At 51.0% G+C, this 17,453-nt stretch overlaps 1 protein-coding gene across 1 annotated transcript; it reads left to right on the forward strand.

The window, feature by feature from the left end:
• Nucleotides 1–5,630: 5,630 nt before the first annotated feature.
• On the forward strand, nt 5,631–17,310 carry RHOG (ras homolog family member G). The gene is made up of 2 exons (XM_032489280.1): nt 5,631–5,785; nt 16,096–17,310. The coding sequence occupies exon 2, from the start codon at nt 16,164–16,166 to the stop codon at nt 16,737–16,739; it is 576 nt and encodes a 191-aa protein (XP_032345171.1). The 5' UTR covers nt 5,631–5,785; nt 16,096–16,163; the 3' UTR covers nt 16,740–17,310.
• The last annotated feature ends 143 nt before the right edge of the window (nt 17,311–17,453 follow it).

The raw sequence follows: 17,453 nt of genomic DNA on the forward strand, positions 1-17,453 counted from the left end.
AGGAGGAAACAGAGAGGTTGCTGTTTGTTTGGGCTTTTTTTTGTTTTGTTTTTTTATCTCTATGTCTTTTTCAAACCTATACACCAAGCCTTTACCATGTGCCAGGAATATCTCCCTTTTAGGGCCTTACTCCTAATAGATATTCTGCAGATGTTGGTTAAATCAAACTGGATTAACAATTCTTATGCCTCTATTCCACTGTTTGCAAGAGCTTTCACATCTGTTATCTCATCTGTCCCTCGCAAGAGCTCTGCTAGGTAAGTCAGAGACTATACTCATTTTACAGATGAGGAAACTGAGCCTGAGGAGATGAAGTGGCAACCACATCTCCTTTGGGATTTCCTCCCTATCCTCCAAGTCTCAGTTCAAGGGAAATAAATCGGCCATGCCTTGACCAGTGATGACAGAATAGCATGAATGAAAAGTTACAATTAGCCAAAAACAACAACAACGACAAAAAAAATAGACCCAGCTCAAAAGTACCCCCCTTCCTTTCTTTGGCACCTACTCTGACTTGTTCTGTCTCTCCAGTCTTCTGCTATACCTTAGAATACTTAAATAACTGGATTATGATTGTCTTCCCCATTAGCCTCTGAGCTCATCAAGGACTTCATTTTATTCATATTTGTATTCTCCCAGACTAGGACTTTATCCAATACAGAGCTGGTCCTCAGTAAAAGTGAATGAATGAATGATGTGTGTTCTGTACAGCAGTCTAGCTGTCCTTCCTCTACACCACAGGGTTTCTTATTACCAATAGCCTTCATTTGGAAAGTGAAAGAATCTTCAATAGAAGTGTACTAGACTCTGAAATCTGTTCAGAAAAATTTAGGAATCTGTGAGTTTAGGCTATGTTATCAGTGGTGCTCCCTGGTGTCCAAAAATGGCAAGTACAGCTATCCCTAAGAGGCTGCCCAGAGTCTGGCTGTGGAGGGAATGAGAGAAATCTTGGCTTCTAACAACTCTTCCCAGGCTAATTTCACAGTCATCTCGCCTTCCAGAATCAGTTCTAGACTCTTACTGCCAATGTTTACTCACTCATTCAACTCAATACTGAGCTCCTGTTTGTAACAATCCAGTTCCTATCCTCAAAGAGCTCAGTTTTTAGGGGAAATATATAGATGAAGAGTAATTAGTAGCTGTTGATAATGTCTTGAGATGAATTGCTACAGGGGCAGATGAGGGAACTCAGAGGAGGGACCAGTAACTACCCAAAGCAGAGAGGCTGTGCACACGGATGTAGGGCCAGTGGGGGTTCTGGAATTAGACTGCCTAGATTCACACCTTGGCACTGCTGTGTGACTCTGGGCGAGCTGAGCTGCTCCTGGAATGCACTGGGGCTGAGAAAGGAGGAATTTCCCAGAGGGGACTATGCCAGATGACCTGGGTACCACCCAGTTTGGAGAACATCGAAGAAGCAAAGGCGTCCTAGAGGCAAACAGGACAACTATTGTTCTGCCTGTCTGGGAGGAGGGACCCTCCTGAAGTATTGGACATGTGCTTGGTCCCCCCTCCCCCCATCCAGTTATTTCCTCAGGGGGAATCAGAAACAATGGATCCGAGGATGCGACTCTAGAACTTTGTTTCATTTGTCACTTCCCCTTTTCATTCTTCTGCTATCTCTGTATTGCCCATGGCCTTCCCATGTCATGAAATGAGACACTGGGCTTGTCTTTGTGGGTAGCAAAATAAGGGGAGTAATGAGGGTGAGACTCCTACTTCTACTCAGGAAGGGTGAGAGAGAGAAGACAAGGGAATCAAGAGGAGACCCAAAAGGCTGAGTCCCATCAGAGACAAAGAAGAACTCAGATTTAGGGTCAGCCTGAAGAGCCTGGGACTGGGACTAAGCAGAAGACCCTGAGGACCACTAATGAGCTATAGGAGCTAGAGCTCAGTGACAACTAGGCTGGAAAGACCCATTTGGAAAACACCAACCAGGGCAGGGGTGAGATAATTCAGGGCCTTTCTCTTGTTCTCTATTTCCATTCGGCTCTTTTAGGGGAACTGAGTCAGCTTTAGCATTTTGACCTTGAGAAAGAAGAAAGAACTGTCAGGGGGAAAACTTGAAAACAACATAGGCATATGGAGAAATTAAGTAATGTTTATTTGTTGTACTCTTAGCAATCGGCTAGACACTCAGCTTGCTTATCTCATTTAATCTTCATAATCCCACAAAGAGCACAGTATTGTTATTCCAGTTTTAAAAAGAAACTAAATGGCTCTGTTACATGCTCCTATACTGTACTTTTGTATGATTACCTGTTTAAACACTAGCTCCCTTCTAGTTACATCAGGATAGGGGCTTGTCTATGATTTTACCACTACATCATTGGCATGCGACACAATACCTGGCCCAGAGGTTTTCAATTAGCATATGTTCAAGGAATGAATAAGAAAGGTCATGTGACTTGTCAAAGGCCACAATGTAAGTAGTACAACCAGGATGTGAATCCTGGACTGTCTGGTTCCAGAACCTGTCTGTGATCTTTCTGTTCTACCCTCACCAAGTGCTTTCACATGTTGTCTCACTTCTAAATACCCCAGTGTCCTTGTCTCTCAGGTGCTTGTGAGCACAAATGTACCCTACCTACCAAGAACTAACCTATTCAGGGAAAACAAGTGAGAGAATAGGAAGAAGAAATAGCCCACCTGGGGTCAGGCCCTCTTCTGACCCTCTTCAGCTCAGCATCTGCCTCCTCCAAGAAGCCTTTGCAGATAGCCCCACCTGCCTAACCTATCTCCCTCTCCTCTGGCCTTATTAGCCTTTCCTATATCTGTGCCATAAAAGTGGCTCCAAGTCACCTGGCTTCTGATAGTTCTACACATATTAGTGCTCTATTAAGGCAATTTGATTTCACAGACATATATTGAAATCAAATGTGTGCTCTGGCCTGCCTGTGCCAGGCCCAGTGGGTGGACAAAGATGAATCAGACACAGCCTTAAAGGACTTACACTTAGTGGAGTAGACAGACATTAGGTACAGATACAATTAACTGGAGCACAAAGCAAGATGACCTAATGGTATTAAAGAACTATGAGCAATATGCTACATTCATAGACCTTAATTACTTAATTATTATTCTGAAGAGTATATCATAGGTCAGAACTCAAAGGTATCATCTGGTTCAACCCCTTGTTTTCCAGTGGAGGAGTCTGAGACCCAGAGAAGGGAGAGGCCTGGTGTAAAGTCTCTTTAGCCAGTCTGGCTGAGCCAAGACTAGACTTCAGGTCTTCTGAAGCCCAGCCCAGGTCCCTTTCCTCCTCCTCCAGTAGCTTCAAATGTAGTAGTCCCATATCCCATCAGACTATGACATCCTCAAGACCAGGTCAGGTTCTCTCAACTAAGCAAGCTTAACCAGGGCCAGGCATGCCCAAGACCAAGGGTTCAGGAAATGCAGTCTGACCCTAGGCTGCCAATACAGCCTTTTGGTCTACTGTACCTACTTTTACCACTATGCTTCCAAAATTGATTTTTACATATTTTTGCAGAAAGCTTAAAAAAACAACAAAAAAGAACCCTTTATCCATAACACTAGTATTTAAATCAGACCAAAGCAAACTAACTCTGGTTGAAAGGAAGAGAGGCCAGAGCCCCATTATTTTCCTGCTCTCAGGTCCTGGGAAGGGAACTCTAGGAACACAGTTCAAAAACCTTGATTCTGGGGCACAATTTTTAATGGCTTCATAGAAGCCATTTTAGTATATCCTCTACTGAACTCTGTCTTTAATGGAACCTCACAATCCTTTCTTCAATATCAAATGCTAAGCACTAGCCTTGTGTTTCCATTAGATTATGGAGGGGAATCAGATTTTCCTCTTGCCTTTCCTGGTTTCCTTTCCTTCCAAGTGCTATGGGGAGGGAGGAGAGAGATCCAAACTCTGCTTGGAGGATCAGGGAACCTTGCAAAGAAGTATCATGGAGAATGAATTCATGAATTCATCTACTCAGTCTTTTACCTGCCTGAATCTGGTAGAGGCTTTAACATCTGCATTCCATACCATACTCACTAGCTACAGGTACCATTGAGCACTTGAAATGTGTCTATCCAAAATTCATATGTACTCTAAATGTAAAAAGTACACTATATTTCAAAGATTCAGTGACAAAAAAGAATGTAAAACATCCTATTCAATAATGTTTATATTGTATGTTGAACGATAGTATTTTGGATATGTTGGGCTAAGTAAAATATATTATTAAAATTAACTTTACCTGTTTCTTTTTACTTTTTAAAAAATGTCATCACTGGAAAATTTTAAATTAAATATGTGGCTCATTGTATTTCCATTGGACAGCACTGGAAGAGACTATCAACTGCATGGCAGAGGTAGGGGTGTGTGTGTGTGTGTGTGTGTGTGTGCCCCAGCACGTGTGTTGTTGGAGGCAGTCAGGTGGGGAGTGGTTCATTAGGGCCAGATTGGGACATACTGAGTGGATTTCTCCTGGCAGTCAATACTGAAGGAAAGAAGTCAGGCAAAGGGAATAGAATGTGCAAAGACTCAAAGATGTGGGCAGGCACGTTGTGTTTAGGGAATTCATTGGTATAGTAGTATGAGTTTTTAAAAGAAGAAGAAAAGAAGCATTTGTTGAGTGTTTATTTTGAGCCAGGCATTGACAGCAGGCCTTTTACATACATTCTCATCTTCAAAACGACAGGATGGAGAGGGTTATTCTACTTTGCCAAAGACAGAACTGAGGCTCAGAAAGGTTAAACTGTTTATTCTCGGGTTGTTCTTCATCTTTATCTGGAAGGCCTCTTGGAGACAAGGAGCCTTTCGTACACACCTCCGTTTTCCTCCATAGCATCTAGCACGCATTTGTGCACGTGGTAGGCGCTCAAAAAGTTTGTGCTGAACGAAAGATACCCTTTCTCAAGTTAGAGCTCCACGCGCGAGGCCGGGGAGCAGAAGCACCAGAGGGCGCCCATGAGTCTGCCCATCCTCCCGGCCCCAGGGCCCAGGCAGGATTCGGGACTGGGTGCGGCCCTTCAGTCCCAAGCAGTTGCGCGCCCCAGCGAGAAGAGGGGGCGAGGGGAGCCCCATGTCTTCGCTCCGCCCTGCGCCCTCCTCAGAGCCTGGGCGCGCGGAGCCGCCGGGTGCGGAACAACGACACGACATCCTGTTTTTGGGGCCCGCGGCTCCGCCTGCCTCTCTGCTGATCTTGTCTTTCCCCGGGTGCTGACGCCAGCTCCCCTTCCCCCCGGTCTCCGCACCCTCCCCAGGGGTCTGAGGCCTTCCTACTGCTGATTCACCACCACCCCGTACTCCCCCGGGACTCGGGGCAGGGGTGGGGACTGCCCCAGCCTGACCCATTCTGGCCAACCCCCAGTCTGAGCCATCGCTCGATCCCTGAGATTGACTGAAGGCACCAGGCCTAGGCGCGCCTGTTCTCAGCATCTTCCCGCGGGGGTTGGTGGGGGCGAGATACGAGGAGGGGGACAAAAGTCTAGTGCCATGGCTAGGACCTCTACTGGGGTGGGGGGTGGCAAGGAGAACGGAAGGACTGACCTTAGGAGGCCTGACCTTTAGAGTCTCAGAGGCAGAGGATTGGGGTTGGGGAGCCCAGCACCCGGCCGGGGTCCAGCCTGATGGGGGAGACCGGGGGTGGGGGGCCCGGCCGCCGACTTCCTGGTCGGGCCCCTCCCCGCCCCGGCCCGCCCCCGCGCCCCGCCCCGCCGGCCGGCCCGCCCCCCCCACTTCCTCCGGCCTCCCGCTCTCACTTCCTTCTTGAGCCCGGAGCCGCTGCCGCCGCCCCCAGCTCCCCCGCGGCGGGGAGGGCGCCAGGTGAGGTCCCTAGCCGGCCCGCGGGCTGGGGGTCCAGGGGTGGGGAGCCCGGCGGGCCTGGGACCGGACGCGGGCGCGGTCCCGGGAAGTTTGGCTGCGGGAGGCCGCAGCGGGAGGTGCGCGGCTCGCTCCAAGTTGGGCGGGCGCGGCCGGCCGGGCGGGGCGGGGACGGGCCACTGCGAGCCGGCGGCGGCTCGAGGAGGGTGGGTTCCTGCACCGAGGGCGGCTGTACTGGCTCCTGGGAGCCGCGAGGGATCCCTGAGGTCGGAGGAGCCCCTGCTCCAAGAGAAAAGTCTCTGAGTGGGAGAGCTCAGAGCTGGGAGATGGGGTGCCCTCAGGAGTTGTGGGGGGCTGTTCCGAAGTGTGTTTGGGGAGGGGGCCCTAAGGGCTTTAGAAGGCTCTCCCTCTGCTCCGGCAGTTGTGACACTTGTGAGGTTGAGGGAGGGGCGGTGTCTGGCCTTTAAAGCCTTAGATCGCAGAGAAAGAGTCCTCTGGAAGATCGAGGCCGGTCCAGACCTACGCTCACAGCCTGCAGCCCAAGGGCCCTCTGCACTCAGGAGGAAGATGGGGGAACCTCGCCGACGACCCCAATACTTTTCTCTGTATGTTTGTTTTTCTGAGGTCCAACCTCTCCATCCCTGAAACAGAGCGACAGGTATTTATTGAGCTCGCATTGGCTGTGCCTAGCTGACAAGTGCCTGACCTTGCTCTTTGGAGGGGTAAACTGAGGAAGGAAAGGGCCTGGTTTTGCCCTGTGACTAGATGTGGAAGGACCCTCATTCATAGGTACTGATAGTCCTTGACAAGATGGCATCACTGAGAGCAGGAGATGGAGAGAATCGGGCTTCTGGGAGGCAGCAGAGGTTCTAGCCTTGGGTTGGGAGTCATCTCCTAGTCCCCCGACCCCCATTGTTAGTCCCTGAATTCTAAATGTTCTCATTCTGTCTTCCTCCACAAACCCTACGTCACCCTCTTCTCGCATCCTCTTCAGTCTTTTTTCCCCAAGACACACAGTCATGCCTGGGCCTTGACCTCTCGCCTACCCTTCCGCTCTGTCCATCTCTGTCCTCTCCCTGTGGCCTCCCCTGTCCCTTCCTTGCCCAGCTTCTGGCTCCCGCACACATATTACCCTCTTGATTCTTCCATCTTCCCTTCCTCTTGATTCCTTTCTCCTTCTTTTTCAGTCACTTATCTCTAGCTTTGGGGCTCAGGATCTTTGCTGAGTTTAAGAACCTTTTCAAACCTCCCTAGTTCAGAGAGGCAGGCTGCAACCCCCACTGATAGAGATGATGAAAGGGCTAGAAAACCTCTCTGTGTATGCACGTACAAGTGTCTGCGTGTCTACATCTTTATCTTTAGGAGACAAAATAACTGCCCTCAGCCTTGAGAGGGCTCAAAGCAGGGGAAGCCAGCAGAATGAACAGAATGAAGGGAACCTGCAGTGGGTGAGGTTGCGGTTAGGCAGGAGGAAGCAGTCTGTAGCAGTCAGGGTATCAGAGTAGAGTGACACAGGAATAGGACTGGTGAGAGAGGCCGTGGGAAATCAGATCACCCAGACCCTTGGGTGCTTGATCAAGAGGCCAGGCCTGGAGGCTGCGGGAGAGCCTGAAGGTCCCTGACTCCAGTGCTTACTGGTTCCAGCACTACCTGCCAGGGAGAATGGGACTGGGTCAGCTAGGTGTGAGGAAGGATTGAGAGGAGTAAAGGCAGGATTATGGAGGGAAGACTACAGCTGGTCTAACTTAAGTCTTAACTGTTTTAGCTTCAATTCAGGAAAAGAAGAGGGGCATGAGACAAAGATGTCTGCCCTCTCTTTCCTGCTGCCTTCCAGGGCCTTCCCAGGCTAGATACCCGTGTCCCCTCAACTTCCTCGAGGCCTTGGTGACCAGGAAGCCCTCTGGAGTTCTGCTGACCCCTTTGCCTTCAGGCATCCTCAATAAGCCTGGCTCTATAAGCTGTTGTCCCCATTCTAGAGCTCCCTCCTCAAGCCTTTGAGATGCATGCTGAGAGATCCTGCTTTTGCCTACCTCCTCAAGTCTACTGTATTTATTTCTCTCCACTAGAAAAAAAAAAAAAAGAGAGAGAAGTGGAGGGAAGCAAGTCTACTTTGTGGGATTCCCAAGCACAGCCAGATTTAAGGACTATCCCCATTCCCCATTCTGTCCTCTTCCCTTCTCATGGTTGTCGCTGTCCCATGGATGGTCCCTTCCTCTGCACTCCTGTCTCTCCTGCTCTCATTCTGGGAGGTATAGGGGGTTTGGCCCCAGGAGGAAATCCCAGGGACCAGCATAAAAATCCCAGCTCAGGGAAGGATATGTATGCAAGGCACTCTCCGAGCATTAGGGCTCAGTAAAAAACCACCCAGGAGTCCTGACTCCCTGCCTGCCAAATTAGTACTTATTTTAGATAACTGAGCAACCCATAGGCTCTAAGGGTGAAAATAGGATGGATGAGACAGAGCTTCTCCCAAGCAAGATCTGGCCCCACTGGAGGTTTGAGCTAATTGCATGAAAGTCACTGCTAGAAAAATGTGACTGGGGTGGGAGGGATCTAAGTGGGGAAACAGGGGGAGGGAGGGGGGGATGTGCCTGCTATAGGGGACTGCTGCTGAGGTCTTAGCTAAAGAAATATGGTCAAGGTCTTGACGTGAACAGAACTGATACGAGATTGTTTGGGTCCTGGCTGAGAATCTAGGATATGGAGGGTTGTTTCTGGCAAGATGTTAGGGCAGATGAGGTGGCTGGTGTGACCTTTTAGGGGTCATGAACAAGAAGATTTGAAAGGTTGTGGCTGTAGTGGGAAAGATATTAGAATGCAGGTAGCTGGGCAACTGGGAAGAAATGGGTGCCCCGGCCCAGATTGAAGACCCCTCCCTGCATACACAGTGCAGACCCACTAGTGGTGAGACTTGTAGGAGTCTGTGAGAAGGGAAACCAAAAACAGAGCCAGGGCTGCCTCCCCAGAACAAATGGGTTTTCCTGTCCAGGGTCCAGCTTCCTCTTTTGTCCTCAAGTCATGGGGGGAGGGCATCTCCCCAGGAGCTAGAGCCAGAGAAGGCACTCCCCAGCTGGGGCAGGCTGTCTGTCTGTCCAGTAATGTCTGTTCTAAATCATATATGCTCGGGTATGCTCTTGGCATGAGGGCCTGGAAGCAAAAAGAGCTCAGACACCAACCTCGCTCCTTTGGCCCATTTCCCGAAGGGATAAACCATGGTAGGGCCATCCTGAATGAGGTCAGAGGGATAGGCCCATTCCCAGGCTGGAGGTCAAGAGACCCAGGTCCTTGTCCTGGATTTGCTCCCAACCCTCTGTGTAACCCTAGTCAATTTTGTCTCTTGTGGCTCAGCTTCAGCAGTAAAAAGTTGTCTATCAATACCTCAAAGAGCATATAGAATACTGAGAGCTCTGACTCTCCTTCTCCCAAGGGCCCCCTCATAGCAGTGCCCTGACTCTGGGCCCAGCCTTGAACAGTCTCTATGTGTCCAAGGACAAGAACTGTGGTGTGCCCCCTTTCCCCAAAACACAAGAGAAGAAGGCAAAGAGTGGCAGGGAATTTGCCAGGGGGTGGCAATATGGGGGAGTACCTGGTGCCTGGCTCCAGCTCTGCCCCACTGACAGTGGAAAATAGATACCGGAGTTTCCTCCCTGGTGTTTTTTTCCCTTGTGGAAACCCCCTCAGGTCTGGGGCGGGCTGAAGGGCCTGTGAGGCCCTGGGTCTCTCTGTGGGTATTTTCAGGTGGCGGAGGCAGGATTGGGAGGATGGCATTTCTGTACAGCCTCATGTGAAATGAGCAAAGGCAAAGGAAGTGCCACTTCACGGGCCTTTTGTGGGGCCCCCCAGACTGCTGAGCTGCTGGGGCAGGGGAGGAAAGGAGGAGGAAGCCAGGGTTGAGCCTTCCTCTGTGCTGCCTGGTGGGGGAGGGGCCTGCCTCCTTAACTGCCGCCAGAGCTACTCTGGCCCTGGGGCTGACCCTCTATGGAGCACCCCAAGTGCTGGTACATGGAAAGAACAGGGACCGAGTAAAAGGGTCCCAGCCTCCCACAGCCCTCCCAGCTCCAGCTGTCGTTTGTTTCCTCCTCCTCCCCAGCCCCTAGTGGGCAGTCAGCTCACTCCATCCTACCTGGGGCAGTGCAGGACCCTATGCAGGGCTGAAGGGTGGAGAATGGCAAGAGGTAGAGAATTCTCCAGTGTGGATTTTTTTTAAGGCTGGGAACTAGGCTCTCGGGTTCTGTCCCTGCTGATGGGAGAATGGGAAGAAAGAGCAAGACTCAGCCCTTGGCCTGTTCCCAGCCCCACACTGACCTCATGTCTCTCCCAGCGTCCTCCTCCTAGCACAGCTGCAGCCCCTTTGAGCCTCTTTGTACCACCTCTCCTCCTGCCTTCTATTCAAAACAAACAGACTGGCAGAGCTTCTGCAGCTGATCCAACACTGACCCTGACCTTGGCCTCATTCTTGACCAGTCCTGATAGTCCCAATCCTTATGCCCATCAGGACCACTTTTCCTATCCATTCTCCTCATCACCACTGGGCTGGCTATGCCTGCTCCACCCCTCTCACCCTTCCATTTGAGGACAGGGCAATTTAGCCTATGTGTTCGTTAACCCTAAATTGCACTCCTGGTGCAAGGGTGGGTAGGAGGGAAGCTGGTTACCCTTGTCTGGTGTCTCCTAGGCATGGAGGTGCTTCCTTGTTCCCCGAATCAAAGTCTGGATTGATGGGATAGGAGATGTATGCCTGTCTGCAGCTTTTGCTTAGCCCTCTATTGGGCTTCTGGAAGTAAGCAGGGCCTCCTCATGAGGCATCCAGTTAGTTCAGCACAATGTAATAACAGTGCTGGGGAAGGTAGGGCAGAAGAAGGGGTGGCTGTGGTGTCCTGAGTAGCTGGGGAACAGAGCTGGGCCCTGAAGGACTGGAGGCTCTAGGGTGAGGGGCAGGAAGGGTTGAGAGGAAGCAGAATTCCAGAAAGAGGAACTCCCATGTGCAAAGACGTGAAGGACAGATTGAGTTCATTCAGCTATTTACTGACAGCCACCGTGTGCTGTGCTCAGCCTAGGGAGACAGGTCAGCCAGGACCTTGCCCCCTAGGCTCTCCCAGTCTATGACCAGAGATAAGATTCAGATCAGCTTCCACGTGACATGTGATAGAATATACCTGTGAGAGAATCAGGGAGCAGACCTTGGGTAGGATAAGTCCTCTATGACTTGGGTGACTTACAAAAACTTCCCTGGAGGATGTGGCTTGGCTCTGGAGGACCAATGTAGAAGGATCCTTTGAGGCAGTTGGAGCCTTCTGAGCTGCTGGGTGGGGGGTCAAAGGATGGAAGTGGGGAAGAAATGCTGGATTCCCACTAGGACAGTGAATACTGCTGTTTCATGTGTTTTGGGGAAGAAAATGTGGAGGCTCCTTGTAGAGAGGATCACGGTTATGTGGCCAGAGCTCAGGATCGGAATAACCAGAGTGATGGATTATAGTTAGAATGAGTTTCAGGGAGGGCTGCACAAAGGGGATCCCTCATGTCAGGGAGGCAGGTTTGTAAGTTTCCACTGCTTCCACACCCCCCTTCTCTTACAGCCTGTTCCTCCCCTCCCCCACTCCCAATTGGGACACTTCCCCTGCTATAACGGCCACAGAGATCTGGCAATCAAGCAATCTGCTGCTTCCTTTCCCTCCCCCATTCTGGGCCTGCCTGGGCCACACCCCGAGACCAAGCCCCACTGGGTACAAGCTGGGCTCCAGGGACCACACTCAGACAGGGTGAACCCCCATGGGCTGTGCTCCCCATGGAAGCCAGGTCAGGCCAGTACTGGGAAAAGAGATTTTTGCCTATCCTAGTCAAAGCTTTCGGCTGCCATTGCTGTCTAAAAAGATTCAGCATTGCAGTGTTGGCTGTGGGGTTTAGTCCAGACCGGGCTTCTGACCTGTCTATCGAGATCGCAGTAACAGGAACAGAAGCAAGCAGACCAGGAGGCAGTGGTTGCACAGTCCCATTTGCCTAGCCCTATATTCAGCTTTTCTGTGGGGGAGTCGAGAAGCTCAAGCTTCAGTATTTGGGGAGCAGGGGGCATCCTCAAGCTAAGGCACTCATGTACGACTATTGGAGAAGGAGTCACACAGAGCCAAAGAAGGGTTCAAAGGGTGGCCATGCTATGGAAGTTCAAAGGAGAATTCAGTCGCCTCATGGGACCATGAGACTTAAGCCAGGCCTTGAGTCAGGAAGATTTGAGAGGGGAGAGGGAACGGCAGCAGAGAGAAGAACAAAAGTTCAGGGGCAAGAATGATCCTGGCTTGTTTACACAAGACAGTGAAGACCCCTGGGGGTTGGAAACTCACATTGCAAGGTACCTGCTTTGTACACATATATTGCACATCAGCACACTTAATCCATGTAACAACCTTATAAAGTTGGTACTGTTACCTAGCTCATAGCACCAGGACTAGGATTTAATCCCAGGAGTGTCTGACTCCAAAACCCCTGACAGATTATGAAGAACTCTGAGCACCAAGATGAGGGACAGGCAAGATCTGAATTAAGTTGGGAATAGAAAGCCAGAACAAGTCATTGTCATTTGGCTAATACTATACCAATCGGCAAACAATTTATTTTCTAAATAAAAGTTCTTTTTTAAAAAAAAAAAAGTGACCTAGTGAGTAAGTCAAAGTTGATTCCCCAACCCCTCTCCTTGTTTGACCCCCTGCAGCATTGACTGTCCCTTCTTCCTACGTGATACAGGCTAGACCCTACGTTTTAGCATGCGCCCTCCTTAAATGAGTTGTAGCAGCTTATTTCACCCAGTTCAAGCCATGGATTTCAGAGAAAAGAGTTGTCCTGGGAGAGAATAAGGGTCTGAACTAGACCTGAGTAGGGAGGAGTGGACTGACACCACCACTCAGACACCTGCATGCTCAGTGTTTCCTGCCTCTTGGTGTGAAAGGCTTTGCTCTTGCCACCTCCTGTGTGCACAGCGCTGCCCAATTTCCCAAGCACATTCCTTCCCATGCTCAGGATCCTCACTGCTGTCCTTTGAGGCAGGGAGGGCTAGTTTTATCACACCTGTTGTGCCGATGAAGAAACTGAGGTTCCAGGAAGGGAAGTGACTTACTTGCTTAAGGTCATAAAGTCAGCCGGTAAAGGGTAACTTGGAGGCTGTGTGACACATTGAGGAAAACACCAGGCTTTGCATCACAAAACTGGGGTTTGTGTCCTAGCTCCCATGCTAACTGGCTGTGTGACGCAGGGTTTCTTTAACTGCTCTGCATTTGTTTCCTTATCTGTAAATAGGAATAGTACTGTTAGGTTGTTATAAGGATCAAATAACATAATACCATGTGATCTATACAGGGTTGTACCATGTGAGGGCTTTTAATCAAAGGGCAGAGTCAGCAGGTGAATGCAGGTCAGATTCAGGTGTCCAGTGCTCTTGGCCCTATAAAACACTGCCTCTGCCCTGCTTGTTTCTGGACACCATCCCACTCATGATCCTTTTCCGGTGTCAGTCCCTGTTCCCTTGCCAGCCCGGAAGCTACCCTCTCCCTCCCTGCTCCTTTGAGGGCTGATTTACTGATTGCTGGTTGATAACCCCTCCCTAGAAAGCAGCCTGGAGCCAGCTGTACTTCCAGTCTCTTGGGCCTTGTGACTGCCGGCCAGAGTTCCCTCCTTGCCTTCCTGCCTGGGCCAGCCCTGTGCTGGGCTTGAGGGGGAAGGGTTCAAGGTCACCCTACCATGCCCACTCCCCTGCTTTGTGTGGAAGTGCTGAGGTCTCCCAGCTAATACAGTGGACAAGAGTAATGGCACCAACACCCCCACCCCAAGATGCTCTCTCTTCTCCCCAAGGAAGAAGCCACAGAATCCTGAGAAGATGAAGGCGCCCTGACTTGCCCCCGTGTACCTAGGTCTTGTGCATTTCCTGACTGACTCGGCCCTCCCACTCCACCCCCTGTTCCTGAGGGCCTTTTCTTTTCCCATCATCCTGTCCCCTGCTCCCAGGGCTCTTAACATCTCATTTCATCCACTTAGTACCCTTGCACAGGCTTTTTTCTCTTCTTTTCATGGATTGGGAAACTGAGGTCCAGAGAGGGTAAGTGCCTCATGCCTGGTTACGGTGAGTCAGCAGGAGAGCAGAGCTGGGGCTCAGACTTAGGTTAGGTCCCTTGACTTCTAGTCTAAAGTTCTCTCCACTGCCCTAGAGGGTCCTTACTGTCTTCTTGGACCCATACCCTGAGGCCCTCTATCCTCTTTCCAGAGGTTGAACACACACACTTATTTATACAAATAAGATGGAAGTATTTTTTAATATGAACCAGAGAGGCAACCTCATAGAATGAACCCCTTTCCCTCCCAGCTGGTCCCCGGGGAAGTTGGGGCCTGGGAGGGAGCTGGCACCAAGCCATGGGTCCTATGCAGATTCCACACCACCAGAGTTCCTTTTCCCGTTTCCAATGGTGGATTCCCCTTTCTCCTCCAAATTTGATTTTTGAGGCTTTGGAACCCAATGTTGAGAGGTCAGGCTGGGGGCGGGGGTGAGGGATTATCAGACTAGGGTGCAGTCTTGCCATGTATGAAGTAAAGTGGGGAAAATGGGCCAGTGGTGATGGTGCTTGGGTGGAGCAGGCAATACTTAAGAGATCTGGGTGTGTCTAAAACAGGGCTGTCCCCCTTCCAGGGAGCAGTGACCTGGTTGTGAGAGAGTCAGGGAAAGGAAGTCACATACTAGCCAGAAAAAGTCCCCCATGGCTGAGGGGAAGTAGCCAATTAGAGGAGGACCCTTGCCACGGCAGTATAAATAATCATAGGGTTTCCAGAAGCTCTGTTCTGTTCTAGAACTCGGAAGAGCAGTTCCTCACCCCGAGGCCCTCTGAGCTGCAGAGGGGACCAGGATGATGGCTGGAGGGGGGACTCCTCTCAAACTTACCCCACAGATAATTACAGCAGCCAGTTCATTTGGTACTTCCTATGTGCCACACCTCACACCAAACACTCTTTACATGTTAGCTCATTTCATGATCTGACCAATTCTAACCCAATAGGCAAGATTATCCCTATCTCACGGATGAGAACATTTGAGGCTCATGAAACTTAAATATGTTGCCTGAGATCATACATGACTAGTTGATTAGAATCCCTGGCTAGTCTGATTCCAGCATGTGTTCTCAGTGATAGTGCTTTAATGCACTGTGTTCTCTACCCAAGAGTCCGGAAGCCCCTCAAATTCTTCAGAGGCACAGGCCACGGTCTCAGGAAAGGGACAAAAGATTGAGGAGAAAACCAAGGTTTTTTTCTTACTCTTTTGTTCAACCCTCTTGGCTGGGTTTAGAGGATCTGCCTTACACCACCTTGAGAGAAGGTGTGGACGTCTGTGAGCCACAGCTTCTGTCTCATTCATTATTACACACCCAGATTCCAGACCAAATCCCAGCCCTGGCTCAGTCTCCAGTGCTCTCCTGCACTGAGTTGCCAGCCTGGGTTTGTGTGGCCAGATAGGGTTTCCCATGCTTCCAAAACTGATGGGGTACGTTCTCCCACCTCTTCCCCATCCCCAGGGCTCCTGGATTGAGATAGGGCAGCTGTCTGGAGAATTGTGCTCCTCACTCCACAGGTTTCTCATTGAACCTTTTGGTTTGTGCTCAGTAGCCAAACCAAAGATGACAGGTTTGGAGTTGAAACAGTGCATTAGGCAGGGTAGCCCTGAGTTGGGAGAGGATCCATCCATGGCTGCATCTCAGAGTGACCTGGGTCAGCTGCCCTGTGCCAGAAGCCCACTCCAGTCTACTTGGTGGGAGAGGTCCACATCTGATAGAGGATCTGGCAGATCCCTATACTTGTGCACCCTCCTTTTGTGTCTATACTTCTGGAGGAAAAATAAAAGTAGCTGATACTTATTGAATGCTTATTATGACTAGGCACTGCTCTAAATGCTTTATGTGTGTTAACTTATGTAATCCTCATAATAACCCAATAAAGTAGGTATTATTTTATCCCCATTTTACAGATTACAAAAATGTGGCATAGAGAGGTTAAGTAATTTGCTCAGAGTCATACACTAGGAGATAGCAAAACCAGATTTTGATCTTAGTCTGGCATCAGAACTTATGTGCTTCACATAATATATTACACATTATAGTGCCAGCCTCCTTATCCCTGAGCATCTTTGCTTGTTCTCAGGGCCTCTCTCTCATTGTGTGTCTGTCTCTCTGAGGTCTGTCTTGATGGGACTGCAGGATGGTGGCAGGTGAAGAGTACTGGAGCTGGTTTCCCTCTGTAGGCCCCATCCTTTCTTCCTAACCAAGAGTGTCCCTCTCATCTGTCCACAGGTCACTGAATCCAGAGGGGTCCAGAAGGGGAAGGAGGCATTGCCTCCGCTACAGCAGCTTCACCCACGATGCAGAGCATCAAGTGTGTGGTGGTGGGCGATGGGGCTGTGGGCAAGACGTGCCTGCTCATCTGCTACACAACAAATGCCTTCCCCAAGGAGTACATCCCCACAGTGTTCGACAATTACAGCGCCCAGAGTGCAGTTGACGGGCGCACGGTGAACCTGAACCTGTGGGACACAGCGGGCCAGGAGGAGTACGACCGCCTCCGCACACTCTCCTACCCTCAGACCAACGTCTTCGTCATCTGCTTCTCCATTGCCAGTCCGCCCTCCTATGAGAATGTGCGGCACAAGTGGCATCCAGAGGTGTGCCATCACTGCCCCGACGTGCCCATCCTCCTGGTGGGCACCAAGAAGGACCTGAGATCCCAGCCTGACACCCTCCGGCGCCTCAAGGAGCAGGGCCAGGCGCCCATCACACCGCAGCAGGGCCAGGCGCTGGCCAAGCAGATCCACGCTGTGCGCTACCTCGAGTGCTCGGCCCTGCAGCAGGACGGCGTCAAGGAAGTGTTTGCGGAGGCTGTCCGGGCTGTGCTCAACCCCACGCCAGTCAAGCGTGGGCGGTCCTGCGTCCTCTTGTGACCCTGGCACTCAGCTTGGAGGCTGCCCCTGCCCCCCCACCAGTTGTGCCTTTGTGCCTTGGCGCCTTGTCTGCCCCCAGCTGTGCCTTAAGGACTAATTCTGGCACCCCTTGCCAGGGGGTCCTCGAATGCCTTTCTCTCCTTAAGGAGGCCCACAGGGAAAGAGGCTTTGGGCCCTGCCCTACTCTGCTTGGGAACACCAGGTATTCTCGAGAGCTCACCCAGGCCAAGGTTGGAACCCTCCCCAAGAAGCCAACCCAGTGCCTCCTCCCCACTTTCCCCTACTGACCAGTTGATCCAGCTTTCCACACAGATGTTGCTGGCTATTATGGTGCCTTCTCTCAGGTTAGGACCTCTCAGCCATCCCTAACCTCTCCCTTGCTGCTCTTCAAATTGCTCCCCCCTCAAGATGCTCTCTCCCTTCCCCAAAGAAGGAGCCACAGAATCCTAAGATGAATGTGCCCTAACCTACCCCTATGTGCCCAGGCCTTATGCATCCGCTGACTGACTCAGCCCTCCTGGGGGGCCTTTCCCACCCCCATCAGCATCAATAAAACCTCCTGTCTCCAGTGGCCCTGCCTCCTCCCTGTGTGTTGGGCATTGGGGGTTGGGTAGGGGCGGGGCATGGGCTAGGGCTCCCCAGAGACTGGGCGCCTTTTGTTTCCTGCAAGAGGGGACAGGAGACAATAGGCTTCATTGTGGTCCCCCCCACCCC

This window comes from Camelus ferus, chromosome 10 (assembly GCF_009834535.1).
Source record: "Camelus ferus isolate YT-003-E chromosome 10, BCGSAC_Cfer_1.0, whole genome shotgun sequence".
Classification (NCBI taxonomy): Eukaryota; Metazoa; Chordata; class Mammalia; order Artiodactyla; family Camelidae; genus Camelus; species Camelus ferus.

Excerpts from the sequence above, each read along its gene's own strand:
- RHOG (XM_032489280.1), top strand. The coding sequence starts at position 16,164 with ATGCAGAGCATCAAGTGTGTGGTGGTGGGCGATGGGGCTGTGGGCAAG.